Here is a 16602-nt window from a genome sequence, read left to right as displayed (position 1 = left end):
CCAGATCATCAGGACTTTAAAGACTGTTCATGTAGATCCAGATCATCAGGACTTTAAAGTCTGTTCATGTAGATCCAGATCATCAGGACTTTAAAGTCTGTTCATGTAGATCCAGATCATCAGGACTTTAAAGACTGTTCATGTAGATCCAGATCATCAGGACTTTAAAGACTGTTCATGTAGATCCAGATCATCAGGACTTTAAAGTCTGTTCATGTAGATCCAGATCATCAGGACTTTAAAGACTGTTCATGTAGATCCAGATCATCAGGACTTTAAAGACTGTTCATGTAGATCCAGATCATCAGGACTTTAAAGTCTGTTCATGTAGATCCAGATCATCAGGACTTTAAAGTCTGTTCATGTAGATCCAGATCATCAGGACTTTAAAGACTGTCCAGGTTCTGGTTCTGTTGTGTGTTTATATTATATTTATAAGGTCATTTACTCTGAGTCTCTAAAAAACTGCATTGATTTTATATTTGTGTAAAAACAGTTGGAAGAACTTCAACAATGAAAAGTCCTCGTGTTTCTGAGTCTGTAAAAGCATGAATGTGTGAGTGTTTATCACAGTGATGATGATGATGATGATGTTAAATCAATGATGATGATGATGATGAGGATGATGATGATGATGATGATGATGATGATGAGGATGGCGCTGACCTAATGGTTTCCTCTGACCTCATTGACAGAAATATGTAGAGCAGCAGCAGACTGTGTGTGTGTGTGTGTGTGTGTGTGTGTGTGTGTGTGTGTGTGTGTGTGTGTTTGTTTGTGTTGATGTTGATCTGATCAGACGTGTCTGACATTAAAGTCCAGTGACGACTGCGCTGATGTGAAGGTCACTGGACCTGAAGGTCACAGACACCTGACATCTTAGCTCCACTGACTCCGCCCACAACATTCAGTAAAGGGCAAAACAGGAAGTGAAGGGGCAGGTCAGGTCAGAGGTCACCTGTGTGTGTGTGTCTGTGTGTGTGTGTGTGATCCTCTATAATGTAAAGGACTTGTTCAGGTTTAAAGTCTTAGTTTAGGTCAAAGGTTAAGGAAAGACATTTAGTTGTGATAGTGAAGGTTTAGAGAAGATGTTTGTCCTCACTGAGAGACCTTTACATGTGTGTGTGTGTGTCACAGAAACACACAACACACACACACACACACCTGATGATGATGATGATGATGACGATGATGATGAAGCAGCAGCTAATGGACATGTCTTGTTGAGACTGTGTTATCCACAGTGTCTGTTGGTCCACAATCACACACCTCTAACTCTCTACTCTTTAGTTTCTTCTCCTCATCAGTGATGGAACCTCTTACCTGTTGTTGTTGTTGTTTTTGTCCAATACTAAAGTGTGACATCATCAGACTGCAGGTCACTGATTGGTCAGAGAGTCGTGAACGCGACGTCAAAGTCAACAACGTCCTTTAGCTGAAGATTAAAGTTAAAAACATGCGTTGATTTAGCAAAGCACTTTTAACCAAAACAACTGCTTCACAAGTCATGAGTTTGTGTTTGTGTCAAAACCACAGTTTCTATGATAACTCCGCCCACATTGAGGAGGAGGAGGAGCTATGAAGTGAAGGAAAACAACATGACTGATATTAAACTGAGTGCAGTTAGACGTGTGTGATGGAAGAAAGACATAAATAATAAACTGAGGTCATTTATTTAACCACAAACTACATGAGTGTGTGTGTGTGTGTGTGTGTGTGTGTGTGTGTGTGTGTGTGTGTGTGTGTGTGTGTGTGTGTGTGTGTGTGTGTGTGTGTGTGTGTGTGTGTGTGTGTGTGTGTGTGTGTGTGTGTGTGTGTGTGTGTGTGTGTGTGTGTGTGTGTGTGTGTGTGTGTGTGGTTCCAGAATCACTGACCTTTAGTGTTCTGACTCAATGGGACAGTGATGTTAGACTGAAGCTAACACTTCTAACACACTGAAGTCATTGATCAGTGTTTGTGCAGCAGTCGTGGCTCCACTTCAGAATGACAGTCATGTCCTCAGAGGTCGTGACTCACTGTTGACAAACGTCCAGTTGTTGTTGTTCATCACGTTATTTTCCTGCTTCACTTTGACATTTATGAATCATGATGTCATTTCCTGTCTGAACTTAAAAAGAGACGGAGCAGGAAGTTCCTTCACGAGCTGAAGTCATTTAGTGTGTGTGTGAGTGTGTGTTTGTGTGTGTGTGTGTGTGTGTGTGTGTGTGTGTGTGTGTGTGTGTGTGAGTGCGTGAGTGCGTGCGTGTGTGTGTGTGTGTGTGGCGACATCTCTCCCAACACCAACACAACAACACACAACAACAGAAAACACTAGTCACTGCTGCTGTGTTAAACATTGAGGTTTTTGCTGGGTGTGTCGGGGTCAGATGAGGTCAGAGGTCACTGCAGATGAGGTCAGAGGTCACTGCAGATGAGGTCAGAGGTGAAGAAGAGGTAGAGAAGATGTGAACGTCTGAAGAACAGCGTTCACAGCAGCTCTGTTTTCACTTTAGATGACTCAGTGTTTTACCTCGAGAAATACCTAAATAATACTGAAGGTATTAGCATGAGCAGCAGCAGCATCATGAGCATCATCATGAGCAGCAGCAGCATCATCATGAGCATCATCATGAGCAGCAGCAGCATCATCATGAGCAGCAGCAGTGTAGTGTTCAGCAGTTCCATGACGAGTGTGAGCTGTTGTCTCTTATGTTTACAGCTGTTTTTCTGGAGTTCTCGTCTCAGATGTTGATTTTCTCTGAAGAACAGAGATGAGGAGTTGACTTTGTCTTCTTTAATCTCAGGATGTTTCCTCGTGTAAACACTTCTGTAGAATCTGTGTTTGTGCTGCTTTCACACTTTCACTTCTTCTTCTTCTTCTTCTTCTCCTTCTTCTTCTTCTTCTTCTTCTTCTTCTTCTTTGTTCATTTGATGGAACAAACCTGACCATTTTCACCTTCTCTTTGAGAAAAGGGAAGAACAGACTTTAACTTTAACTTGATCTAACGTCTTATTTGAAACAGAGAAAGTGACAGACACACATTTGTCTCAGTGAAGTTAAAAACATGAGATAAGATAAAAAAAGTCTTTATTGTTGTTAAAGTAAAGTCTGTATTTAAGGAATAACAAAGAAAAACCTCACATCAGAACTCAATCACAGAAAAACTCAGATGTGAAAGGAGTGTAAAACTCTGTCAGCACTAAAGTGTGTTCTAATAATAAAGAAACACAAAGATATGGATTCACAGTGATGTTATTCCTGATCTCAGTGATTAATCAGAGTGATTTATTGTTTACACAGTGTTTGCTCGCCCGAGTGCAGAAGACTGTTGACCTTTCACTCTCTCTCTTTATCTCATGTCGTTGAGCAGCTGACGAGTCCATCACTGTGTGTGTGTGTGTGTGTGTGTGTGTGTGTGTGTGTGTGTGTGTGTGTGTGTGTGTGTGTGTGTGTGTGTGTGTGTGTGTGTGTGTGTGTGTGTGTGTGTGTGTGTGTGTGTGTGTGTGTGTGTGTGTGTGTGTGTGTGCTGTTTCTCACTGAAGATGAGATGAGATGAACAAGTTCTGGTTCTGATGATCCAGATCTTCTTCACATCATCTGGTTAATGGTCTAAATAAGAAGAGAATGATCAGTGAAGACAGAATCACACACATTCTCATGTCGTATAGAGATGAAAATGTGTCTGAAGACATCGAGAGCTTTCACAAAGATTTAGGTCAAACTGGACTTTGAATTAAAGCTCCTGGTCCAGAAGAATCTCCTGAATCAGTCTGTGAAGGAGAAGATTCTCCTCACCGTTAAATCACTGAAGCTACAGCGACTTCAGGTTTTGTTGCTTAGTAAAAACAAAGCTCAGGTTAATCTGCTCCATCATGTGATCATCAGCCCTGATGACCTTCAGATGACCTCAGTGACCTCAGTGACCTCAGTGACCTCCTGTCGTTCATGGAGTTATCATCAACACAAGGAGGACTTTGAAGGTGACCTCTGTCTGTGGACGCTCATCAGCATCTTCATCTCTTTCTGATCCTCCTCTACCTCCATCGTGCTCTGTCCTTCCTCTACCTCTATCTTCCTCTCCCTCCATCTCCATCCGTCCTTCATCTTCCTCCTCCTCCTCCTCCCCCTCTCTCCTCTCCTCTCAGCTCTGTCCCTGAGGTTTGAGTGGAATAGAAATGGAGAGAGAGAGAAAGCTGAGAGAATCTCCTGAGGTTTGTGGGAACCCACTGATAAAGACTTGCATCTTAATCCGTCCTAAGGCCTTTCTTACGCTCTTCACTGAGCTTTTATGTGATCATTAAGAGTGTGTGCTCTCTCACACACACACACACACACATTATGTATGAGTGTATGTATGTGCCTCTACATATTTGATATGTTAATGTTTGAATGTGATCTTATAGATGTGGAAATATCTTGGATATCTTCTTTGACGTAGAATCACAGTCTCTGCATAACAACTTGTTTTATGGCTCATGAGTCATTTAAAGCACTAATGATGCAGCGCTGCTCTTTTCTCTGAGTCTCTGAGCTCCTGCTCCTCTGTGTTACAGTGTTAGTGGTGTTTGGCTGAGGGAGGAGGAGCAGGGAGGAGGAGGGAGGAGGAGGAGGAGGGAGGAGGGAGGAGGAGGAGCAGGGAGACGCTCATCTTGTTTCAGTGCTTTATGAGTCTGACGTGTACGTCTGTAATTGTGGTTATGGGTGATTAAACTCTCCGTGCCCCTCAGGATCTGCAGCCAGTGATCACTCAGAGTCAGGATGAAGCACCATGTGCTGCTGCTGCTGTTACTGCTGCTTTCACCACTCACTCGCCTCATCCTCACATTGTCCTGATGCTGCTGCTGCTGATGAGGGCTGCTTGTTCAGGGCGATGCCGACTATTATGATGGTGAATTTCTAGTCATTCTGAGATACTTTTTGTTTTTGTGAAGAAACTCAGCTCACTGTCAAAGTGCATCAGGGCAAATGGATCATTTCCTGATTTTCAAAAATTCATTAAAATTATTCCGTAAGAGATTTGCAAATATTTTCAACAGATCCTTGTTCAGGGCGATGCCGACTATTATGATGGTAAATTTCAAGTCATTCCGAGATACTTTTTGTTTTTTTGAAGAAACTCAGCTCACTGTCAAAGTGAATCAGGGCAAATGGATCATTTCCTGATTTTCAAAAATTCATTAAAATTATTCCTTAAGAGTTTTACAAATATTTTCAACAGATCCTTGTTCAGGGTGATGCCGACTATTATGATGGTGAATTTCAAGTCATTCCGAGATACTTTTTGTTTTTGTGAAGAAACTCAGTTCACTGTCAAAGTGCATCAGGGCAATGGTTGATTTTCTGATTTTCAAAAATTCATATAAATTATTTCTTAAGAGTTTTACAAATATTTTCAACAGATCCTTGTTCAGGGCGATGCCGACTATTATGATGGTGAATTTCTAGTCATTCTGAGATACTTTTTGTTTTTTTGAAGAAACTCAGCTCACTGTCAAAGTGCATCAGGGCAAATGGATCATTTCAAGAAATTCAAAAATTCATTAAAAATATTCCTTAAGACGTTTGCAAATATTTTCAACTGATCCTTGTTCAGGGCGATGTCGACTATTATGATGGTAAATTTCTAGTCATTCCGAGATACTTTTTGTTTTTTTGAAGAAACTCAGCTCACTGTCAAAGTGCATCAGGGCAAATGGATCATTTCCTGATTTTCAAAAATTCATTAAAATTATTCCGTAAGAGATTTGCAAATATTTTCAACTGATCCTTGTTCAGGGCGATGCCGACTATTATGATGGTGAATTTCAAGTCATTCCGTGATACTTTTTGTTTTTGTGAAGAAACTCAGCTCACTGTCAAAGTGCATCAGGGCAAATGGATCATTTCCTGAATTTCAAAAATTCATTAAAATTATTCCTTTAGAGATTTGCAAATATTTTCAACTGATCCTTGTTCAGGGCGATGCCGACTATTATGATGGTGAATTTCAAGTCATTCTGAGATACTTTTTGTTTTTTTGAAGAAACTCAGCTCACTGTCAAAGTGCATCAGGGAAAATGGATCATTTCATGATTTTCAAAAAATTCCTATAAATTATTCCTTAAGAGTTTTGCAAATATTTTCAACGGATCCTTGTTCAGGGTGATGCCGACTATTATGATGGTGAATTTCAAGTCATTCTGAGATACTTTTTGTTTTTTTGAAGAAACTCAGCTCACTGTCAAAGTGCATCAGGGCAAATGGATCATTTCCTGATTTTCAAAAATTCCTATAAATTATTCCTTAAGAGTTTTGCAAATATTTTCAACGGATCCTTCTTCAGGGTGATGCCGACTATTATGATGGTGAATTTCAAGTCATTCCGAGATACTTTTTGTTTTTGTGAAGAAACTCAGCTCACTGTCAAAGTGCATCAGGGAAAATGGATCATTTATAGAAATTCAAAAATTCATTAAAATTATTCCTTTTGACGTTTGCAAATATTTTCAACGGATCCTTGTTCAGGGCGATGCCGACTATTATGATGGTGAATTTCAAGTCATTCCGAGATACTTTTTGTTTTTTTGAAGAAACTCAGCTCACTGTCAAAGTGCATCAGGGCAAATGGATCATTTCCTGATTTTCAAAAATTCATTAAAATTATTCCTTAAGAGATTTGCAAATATTTTCAACAGATCCTTGTTCAGGGCGATGCCGACTATTATGATGGTAAATTTCAAGTCATTCCGAGATACTTTTTTGTTTTTGTGAAGAAACTCAGCTCACTGTCAAAGTGCATCAGGGAAAATGGATCATTTCAAGAAATTCAAAAATTCATTAAAATTATTCCTTAAGAGTTTTACAAATATTTTCAACGGATCCTTGTTCAGGGTGATGCCGACTATTATGATGGTGAATTTCAAGTCATTCCGAGATACTTTTTGTTTTTGTGAAGAAACTCAGTTCACTGTCAAAGTGCATCAGGGCAATGGCTGATTTTCTGATTTTCAAAAATTCATATAAATTATTCCTTAAGACTTTTGCAAATATTTTCAACAGATCCTTGTTCAGAGCGATGCCGACTATTATGATGGTGAATTTCTAGTCATTCTGAGATACTTTTTGTTTTTTTGAAGAAACTCAGCTCACTGTCAAAGTGCATCAGGGAAAATGGATCATTTCCTGAATTTCAAAAATTCATTAAAATTATTCCTTTAGAGATTTGCAAATATTTTCAACAGATCCTTGTTCAGGGTGATGCCGACTATTATGATGGTAAATTTCAAGTCATTCCGAGATACTTTTTGTTTTTGTGAAGAAAGTCAGCTCACTGTCAAAGTGCATCAGGGAAAATGGATCATTTATAGAAATTCAAAAATTCATTAAAATTATTCCTTTTGACGTTTGCAAATATTTTCAACGGATCCTTGTTCAGGGCGATGCCGACTATTATGATGGTAAATTTCAAGTCATTCCGAGATACTTTTTGTTTTTGTGAAGAAAGTCAGCTCACTGTCAAAGTGCATCAGGGAAAATGGATCATTTATAGAAATTCAAAAATTCATTAAAATTATTCCTTTTGACGTTTGCAAATATTTTCAACGGATCCTTGTTCAGGGCGATGCCGACTATAATGATGGTAAATTTCAAGTCATTCCGAGATACTTTTTGTTTTTGAGAAGAAACTCAGCTCACTGTCAAAGTGCATCAGGGCAAATGGATCATTTCAAGAAATTCAAAAAATCATAAAAATTATTCCTTAAGAGTTTTGCAAATATATATAATAATATATATATAATATACGATATCCTGTCACAGTGATACCTGAACACCTGCTCAGGTCATGTGACCTGTGAGAAGTCACGTCCTGTTCAGGTGCATTTCATCATCTTCATCATCATCATCATCATAATCTCTTTAAACAAACCTGAGAACGAGCTTTTAGTTCACAGCTTTATCATCTCGTCGTATTTAAACTTTTAAAAAGTCAATCAAAGTGAATTCTTTAATGTTTCATGTTTTCATATAAATCTTCAGGCTCAGTGTTCACATGTAAACATGACGTGTGGGAGGAAACATCACTTTGTGATGTGGTTTTTTTACATGTTTGAATCTATTTATGGTTTTAAAAAAACAGAAGCCTGGAGGTCTGCTGTAATTGGCTTATTAATCATGTGTGTGTGGGTGGGATATCTCTGTGTGTGTGTGTGTGTGTGTGTGTGTGTGTGTGTGTGTGAGGGTCAGAGGGTCAGCAGGAGTCCTGTCGTCCTCACACACTCTCCCGTGGTGAGGAGTGAACACACACACACACTTAAGACCACATTATTCTTCTCTGACTGCGTAACCACGGAGACGCCTCCAGCCTTCACACTTCTGCGTCGTGGTGACGGATTATTGCAAAAATCCCGCCCGATCAGTAGGGGTCGCTATACGCAACGTTGTTGTGCTTCTGGCTACAGTGAGAGAGAAAGACTGTTGTTGTTGTTGTTGTTGTTGTTGTTGTTGTTTCAGCTGAATAACATTGAAACAGTGGCTGTTTCTCACCTGAAATAAATATTTTTCTGTCCCTGAACACAGTTTTAAGATCATTTGAGGCGAGAAATGATCCATTTAGATCATTGGTTCTCAAAGTGCGGCCCGGGGGCCAATGGCGGCCCACAGAAACATTTCTGGCCCCGCAATGAATTACAGTTGATAGTTTTAATCCAGGAGCTACTAAGCTTGTTAAATGTTTATTGGACATTACTGGATACAGACCAATAAGTGTAAACAAAAATACTGGGTATTTACCTGGTTTCTATATGGTGAATTTTAGTGTATTATTGTGTTATAAGCTGGTAATAAGCAGGTAGCTACAGCCCCCAATTACTAGCTATTTACCCAGTAAATATATGGTAACAGAAATGTGTTACTTGGTATTAACCTGTAATTAGAAGGTAAGAACAATGGCCAAAATACTGGGTAATTACCCAGTAAATTATAAAGCTTTATTATATTAACGCTTATATTACTTAACACTAAACTGTAGAACTGTAATCTGGTCATTAAAAATATTACAAATGGGATTTATTTCTGTTGGGTTCATAAATTGGCCTCAGGTATCAACACTTTGAGAACCACTGATTTAGAGTCTGAACATGTGCTCTGTGTGTTAAGATATGACGTATTTATAGTTTGGCAGCGACGTTGTCGGCAGAGACACAGAGCAGCGTTATGTCGGTCTGTCCTGAGGACCAATCACAGCTCTTGTCGTCTCCGTTGTCCTTTGACGACATAGAGGCTCTGACAGGATCTACGTCGACGTAAAGTGCTCTGCGTCACCTACGTAGAGCACTTTACGCAGGAGTAAACTGTGGCTTTAACACTAACAGTAACAGTAACAGCAGCTTCTTATCACAGTAGGTCCAGACGTCCAGTTCACAGAGATGATGTTCAGTAATGAGTTCACTCCTCTGTCACTGTCTTTTCTCCCATTTGTCTAAAACTTGGCTGAGATCTGATCGTCCTCTGTTGATGTTTGGATGTTTTCCTTTACCACACACACACACACACACACACACACACACAGAATCCTCTGGTGATGGTCGTGACTCGATGACCTCATCATGAGGATGAGGATGCAGTTTCACAATGACAGGAAAAAGTCACGTGTCAAAGTCCACAAACTCAGGATTATCAGGGAAAAGAAGTAGTGAAACCACTGAAGGTCAGGATCAGCTGAGGTCACCTTCACCTCAGAGGTCAGAGGTCAGAGGTCACTCTTGTGAGTTTTGTCTTCATTAAAGAACGTTTCTGAAACCCAAAGCTGAAGCTGCTTCATTAAACTCACTGTGTTTGTTTGGAAACTGCAGTGAAAATGAGAGAGAGGAAAAAAACCAGAACAGAATAAAGAATAAAACACAGAGACATGAAAATGATTTCTGCTTAAATCTAAACATTTGTGATGTTAAATTACATTTAACACAAATTAACTTCATTAGTTTAGTCAGGAAATAAAAAGCTGTTGTGATTTTACCTCATGATCTGAAAAAGACTAAAGTCAAATCTCAGTGAGCAGTTTTGACTCTAGTCAGAGCTGCTGCTGTTTGTGTTTGTGTTGATGTTGTGTTAGTGCAGCGTTACCACGACGACACCTACACAACCAATGAGATCTGTAATGAAAGAGAAGAAGAGAGAAGAAGAAGAAGACAGAGCTGAGGAAAGACAAGAGGCTGCTCTTCTTCTTCTTCTTCTTCTTCTTCTTCTTCTTCTTCTCAGGACATGAAAGACTCGCTGCTCTTCACTGGGATTATCATCCAGCTCTGGAGAGAAGAAGAGGAGACGTGAGGAGAGAGAGGAGAGAAAGTGAAGGAAACAAGGACAGAGGAGAGAGAATCTAGCAAAGAAAAGCAGGAGGAGATAAAGAGACACTCACACATTAATGTCAGCTCCATTTAAAGAGCTGCACGTCCTCCCTGACATATATATATATATATATAAATATGTATATATATACATGTGTATATATATACATATTTATATATATATATGTGTACATATATATATATATATCTCATCATCATCATTTCTCATTATTCTAACAACCATAATATTCTTCTTTCTCTAGTTTCTGTAAAGAATCGAAACTCAAACCTTTAAAAGACAAAATAATAATAATAATAATAATAATTATTAATAATAATAATAATAATCATCATCAGTTTAAACTCTAATGTTAAACAACTCATTTAAAGGTGTTGAGTGTGTGTGTGTGTGGGGGGTCGTTTTTTCCTCTTCCTCCTCCTCCTCCTGCTCCTCCTCCTCTTCCTCTTCCTCCTCCTCTTCCTCTCTGCACAAGTTCATCTTATGTGTTTGCTGTGAATCGATGTGATGATCCAAAGTAAAGTTCACTTCTACTGTGACAGTCACACACACACTCACTCACACACACCCTCTCACTGTATTAAAGTGTGTGTTTCCCTCCGGCTCGTTCAGCCTCTTCCTGCAGCACGTACACACATAGTTTCCCATCACACACACACACACACACACACACACACACACACACACACACACACACACACACACACACAGTGGTAACTTTCTCTCACTCTCTTTTCTCCCTGGTTGATATTTTCTCTCTCTCTGTGTTCATCTATCGATCATCTGTCTCTGCACATCCTCCACGCTCTCTTCATCTTCATCTTCATCTTCATCTTCATCTCCAGAGGGAGGATGAGGAGGAGAACATGTGTGTGTGTGTGTGTGAGGGTGTGTTGAGCATCAGAAACAAAGACTTGATCATTTGTGTTTCATTAGAAACAAACAGAGAAAGAGAAATAACAACAGAGTCAGATTTAGATAAATGTTTATAATCAATAAATTATCTTTGTTTCTTTGGACTAAAACTGAAACATGAACCAACTTCTTTTTGCTGTTGCTGATGTACGTTTAAAACACACACACACACACACACACACAGAGTGTGTGTCGTGGGTCAGTGTTGATGAAGTTGTCACTCTCTGAGGTTGTGTGTTGAATTCCTGGTCCTGGTGTCAGACTTGTTAATAATTATTGTGATTAATTGAGTTGATGAATCATCAGAGTGAAGGTTTTATTACGTCATAACAAAACAAGACTGATGACATTTGTGTCTCTGCTGTTTATAATTTACATCATCAAATATTATTCATTAATAAATCATTCCTTGTGTTTTACTTGTGTTTTCCTTGTGTTTTCTCTGTGTTTTCCTTGTGTTTTCTCTGTGTTTTCCTTGTGTTTTACTTGTGTTTTCCTTGTGTTTTACTTGTGTTTTCTCTCTGTTTTCCTTGTGTTTTCCTTGTGTTTTCTCTGTGTTTTCCTTGTGTTTTCTCTGTGTTTTCCTTGTGTTTTCCTTGTGTTTTCCTTGTGTTTTCCTTGTGTTTTCTCTGTGTTTTATCTGTGTTTTCTCTGTATTCTTTGTGTTTACCTTGTGTTTTCCTTGTGTTTTCTCTGTGTTTTATCTGTGTTTTCTCTGTATTCTTTGTGTTTACCTTGTGTTTTCCTTGTGTTTTCTCTGTGTTTTATCTGTGTTTTCTCTGTTTTCCTTGTGTTTTCTCTGTGTTTTCCTTGTGTTTACAGTATGTTGACACTCGGCCTGGTGTCTCTCACTGAGCTTTGTCAGTCAGATTCTGGTGTGTAGTGATGAAGTAGTGTAGTGATGTGTAGTGGTGTAGTAGTGTAGGGTAGTGTTGTGTAGTGTAGTGTAGGGTAGTGTTGTGTAGTGTAGTGTAGTGTTGTGTTGTGTAGTGTTGTGTAGTGTTATGTAGTGATGTAGTAGTGTAGTGTAGTGTTGTGTTGTGTTGTGTTGTGTTGTGTTGTGTTGTGTTGTGTAGTGTAGTGTACTGTAGTGTAGTGTTGTGTTGTGTAGTGTTGTGTAGTGTTGTGTTGTGTTGTGTAGTGTAGTGTACTGTAGTGTAGTGTTGTGTTGTGTAGTGTTGTGTAGTGTTATGTAGTGATGTAGTAGTGTAGTGTAGTGTTGTGTTGTGTTGTGTTGTGTTGTGTTGTGTTGTGTTGTGTAGTGTAGTGTACTGTAGTGTAGTGTTGTGTTGTGTAGTGTTGTGTAGTGTTATGTAGTGATGTAGTAGTGTAGTGTAGTGTTGTGTAGTGTAGTGTAGTGTTGTGTTGTGTAGTGATGTAGTAGTGTAGTGATGTAGTAGTGTAGTGTAGTGTTGTGTTGTGTAGTGATGTAGTAGTGTAGTGATGTAGTAGTGTAGTGTAGTGTTGTGTTGTGTAGTGATGTAGTAGTGTAGTGTAGTGATGTAGTAGTGTAGTGTTGTGTAGTGTAGTGATGTAGTAGTGTAGTGTTGTGTAGTGTAGTGATGTAGTAGTGTAGTGTTGTGTAGTGTAGTGATGTAGTAGTGTAGTGTTGTGTTGTGTTGTGTAGTGATGTAGTAGTGTAGTGATGTAGTAGTGTAGTGTTGTGTAGTGTAGTGTAGTGTAGTGTACTGTAGTGTAGTGTTGTGTAGTGTTGTAGTAGTGTAGTGTTGTGTAGTGTAGTGATGTAGTAGTGTAGTGTTGTGTAGTGTAGTGTAGTGTAGTGTAGTGTACTGTAGTGTAGTGTTGTAGTAGTGTAGTGTTGTGTAGTGTAGTGATGTAGTAGTGTAGTGTTGTAGTAGTGTAGTGTTGTGTAGTGTACTGTAGTGTAGTGTTGTAGTAGTGTAGTGTTGTGTAGTGTAGTGATGTAGTAGTGTAGTGTTGTAGTAGTGTAGTGTTGTGTAGTGTAGTGTAGTGTAGTGTACTGTAGTGTAGTGTTGTGTAGTGTTGTAGTCGTGTAGTGTTGTGTAGTGTAGTGATGTAGTAGTGTAGTGTTGTGTAGTGTAGTGTAGTGTAGTGTTGTGTAGTGTAGTGATGTAGTAGTGTAGTGTTGTGTAGTGTAGTGTAGTGTAGTGTTGTGTAGTGTAGTGATGTAGTAGTGTAGTGTTGTGTAGTGTAGTGTTGTGTAGTGATGTTGATGAATCAGAGCTTCGTGGCTGTTTGTGTTTCCTCTCTCCTTTGATTGGTGTCAGATATGAAGAGAGTAAAATAAATCTCTCATTTATTTTCTCAGATATTTTCCATAGAAAATAAAAAGTCTTATTTCTGTCACAGCAGGAGTTTCACACTCTGATAATAAGATGAAGCTAAAGCTTTCAGACTAACCTCACATCGTCTTCACAGAAACATGTTATTTCATTAACTTTGTTCCTCATGTGGTTCAAATATAATGAATCCTGAAAATAACAGAGTCTGAACACAACAACAGCAACAACAATAACATAAACAGCATCAGCATCATGTTCCTGCTCCACACGTCTCTACAGTCATTATCACGGCTTCATGTCGCTCATGACGTCGTCTCAGTCATATTTACATTTAAATCACTTCCTGTTGAAGTTCAGATTCATGACCTGAACACAGAGATTCATCAGGTCATTTCACTCAAGAATAAATCTGTGTCTTTTTATCTTTATGTTTATTAAGAGTGAAGTTTCTGCTGCATCTGTCAGCACACACACACACACACACACACACACACACACACACACACACACACACACACACACACACAATAATTAGAGTGTACACATTTACTCACAGATCCTCTAAACTCCTCGTTTGTTGAAGGACGTGAACGTTTATTTACTCATTTATTTGTTGTTTTTAACCTGAAGCTTCACATAAATCACAGGTTTAAAGATGGATCGTGGAGTAAATTCATCTGTGAAACAAACAGAAAAACAAACACGTCCTGATATGAAGTTCATCCTCTTGTTTGTCAGAATTGAACCTTCAACCTCCTCCTGTTCTGTGTGTGTGTTTAGGGTCAAAATCACTAAATATCTCCCTGTGTTTTCATGGAAACAACAAATACTTTTATTCTCTCTGGTTCTTCATCCTGGGTCGTTTGTATACATCTGTGGCAGCGTCACAGCGCCACCTACAGGCCTGGAGTGTTTCCTGAAACCGTGGAAAACTTGTTAAGAAAGAAAAAGAAAAGTTGTGTTTGTGTGTGGATGAGTACTTCATTTACATATTTATATCTCTGACTTTACACACACACACACACACACACAGTGTTTTCTAAAACACAGAGTTGTGTTGCTTTAGTTGTTGTTGTGTAACTCTTGTGTCGTCGTAGTGATTCTCCTTCACAATGTTCTCCTCTCGTTCCCTTGTTTCCTCTCCTCGTCTCCTTTCCTCTCCTCTGGGGAGGATTAGAGTCCTTTTCATCCTCAGGTAATCCTGCACTGGCAACTACACACACACACTCTCACACACACACTCTCACACACACACACACATTCACACTCCCACTCTCACACACACACACTCACACACAGATGTCTCTGCGTCTCTTTCACGGTCGTCAGAAGAGATTTTTGAACAAGTTCATTCTCTAAAAAGAGAGAGAGAGAGATGGAGAGAGCGAGGTAAGCTGTGAATGACAGAGAGAGAGAGAGAGGCAGGTCTCTGTGGTCTCTCTCTCTCTCTCTCTCTCTCTCTCTCTCTCTCTGTGGAGGCGGAGTCTTGCTGAGTCTCTGTTAGATGAGCTTTAGTCTCCTGCTGAGAAATACAGTGGAAGACTGACAGCTCTGTGTGTGTGTGTGTGTGCGTGTGTGTGTGTGCGTGCGCGCGTGCGTGTGTGTCACAGGAAGTGCTGGTCAGGTGAGCAGGAAGTGTTTGGTTTGGCTCAGCTGAAAGTTAGAGGTTGTTGCTGCGAGGTTTACTGATGATGTAGGAAGATGCTAAGATTTCCCTCCTCTTCCTCATCCTCTTCCTCCTCCTACTCTTCCTCATCCTCTTCCTCCTCCTCTTCCTCCTCCTCCTCTTCCTCCTCCATCACTTATATTCCAGTGCAGCTGTGACTCAGAGAGGAAACTGTTCACTGTGACATAATAACCACCAACAATATTGTTCTGGCCCCTGAGTCGTGGCCTGGTTGAACCTGTTCATTGATCCATTCATTTCAACACCTTTATATTTTTCACAAGTTTGAATCAAAACCTTTTAAAAAGCAGAGAAAACAAACTTCACTCATTCAGTAAATGTGTTTCCTCTGAATCGTCTTCACTCCACATAAACATTCACTTCCTCTTCTTTTTCTCTCTTTTCTCTCTTGATAATGTTGTTGAGTTCAGATCAAACTTGTTGTGATTTTGAAGTGATTTAAGTTTTAAAATCCTCTTCATCTTCATGAAGACTCCATGACTGATGTTTTTGTTCTCCTGTGTTTTCAGACTCAGGTCACATGACCTCCTCGCCCTTGGGCTCACCCACCTCTCACAGAGGGATTCACCCGGCTCTGCTCAGCCCCTCGTCAATGGTTCACTCCGGACCTCTGCACTCTCCTCTCAGCTCTCTGAGCTCCCCCATCAACGGCATGAGCTCTCCCTTCTCTGTCATCAGCTCACCTATGGGACCTCACTCCATCAACTCACCGGGGATGGGCTACGGCTCCAGTGTCAGCCCACAGGTGAGCACACACACACACACACACACTAACATAACACACACACACAAACACACACACACATTCTTGTACTTGCTGACAAAGTGAGGACCAGCATTTCCACTTTATAAATCAACACAATTACAAATATCTACTTCATGAATGACATCTACAAAGAACTACTGGCTGCAGTACCATAAAATGTCTGCAGGTGGAGCCCCAGAGCAAAAAGGGCCGGAAAACTTTTTCGATTTTTTTAATTTTTGGTCCAACATTTTACAAAAACCTCATACTATACTATGTCTTCCAAAATTTGAAAAAAAAATTTGACCCAGAATTTAAAAAAAAAAATTGACCCAAAATTTGAACTAAAATGTTGACCCAAATTTAGAAAAAAATTTGACCCAAAATTTGAAAAAAACATTTGACTCAAAAAAAATTGTCCAAAATTTGACAAAAACTTCATTCTATACTATGTCGTCCAAAATTTGAAAAAAAAAATTTGCCCTAATTTTTGGTCCAAAATTTGAAAAAAAAAATTGGTCCAAAATTTGAAAAAAAAAAATTGGTCCAAAATTTGAGAAAAAGTTGTCCAAAATAAAAAAAATTGACAAACAGAGTATATCATGTTATAGTAACCTAAGGAATTGATTTCAATGAAAACAAAGTGAGGACCGACCAAAATGTCCTCACT

The 16602-nt window shown here is 39.4% G+C and overlaps 1 protein-coding gene across 1 annotated transcript in view; it reads left to right on the top strand.

The window, feature by feature from the left end:
* The window catches only part of rxraa (retinoid X receptor, alpha a), a 57496-nt gene that overhangs the window by 23094 nt on the left and 17800 nt on the right, over positions 1 to 16602 (top strand). Inside the window, exon 3 of the mRNA XM_083900014.1 lies at positions 15697 to 15932. Coding sequence (XP_083756140.1) covers positions 15697 to 15932 — 236 coding nt within the window. The remainder of the gene's footprint in view (positions 1 to 15696; positions 15933 to 16602) is intronic.

This window comes from Microchirus variegatus (genome assembly GCF_963457635.1).
Source record: "Microchirus variegatus genome assembly, chromosome: 1".
In the NCBI taxonomy this organism is placed as follows: domain Eukaryota; kingdom Metazoa; phylum Chordata; class Actinopteri; order Pleuronectiformes; family Soleidae; genus Microchirus; species Microchirus variegatus.
The sequence above is the reverse complement of the archived record's forward strand: the minus strand, read 5'-3'. Positions and strand labels throughout refer to the sequence as shown.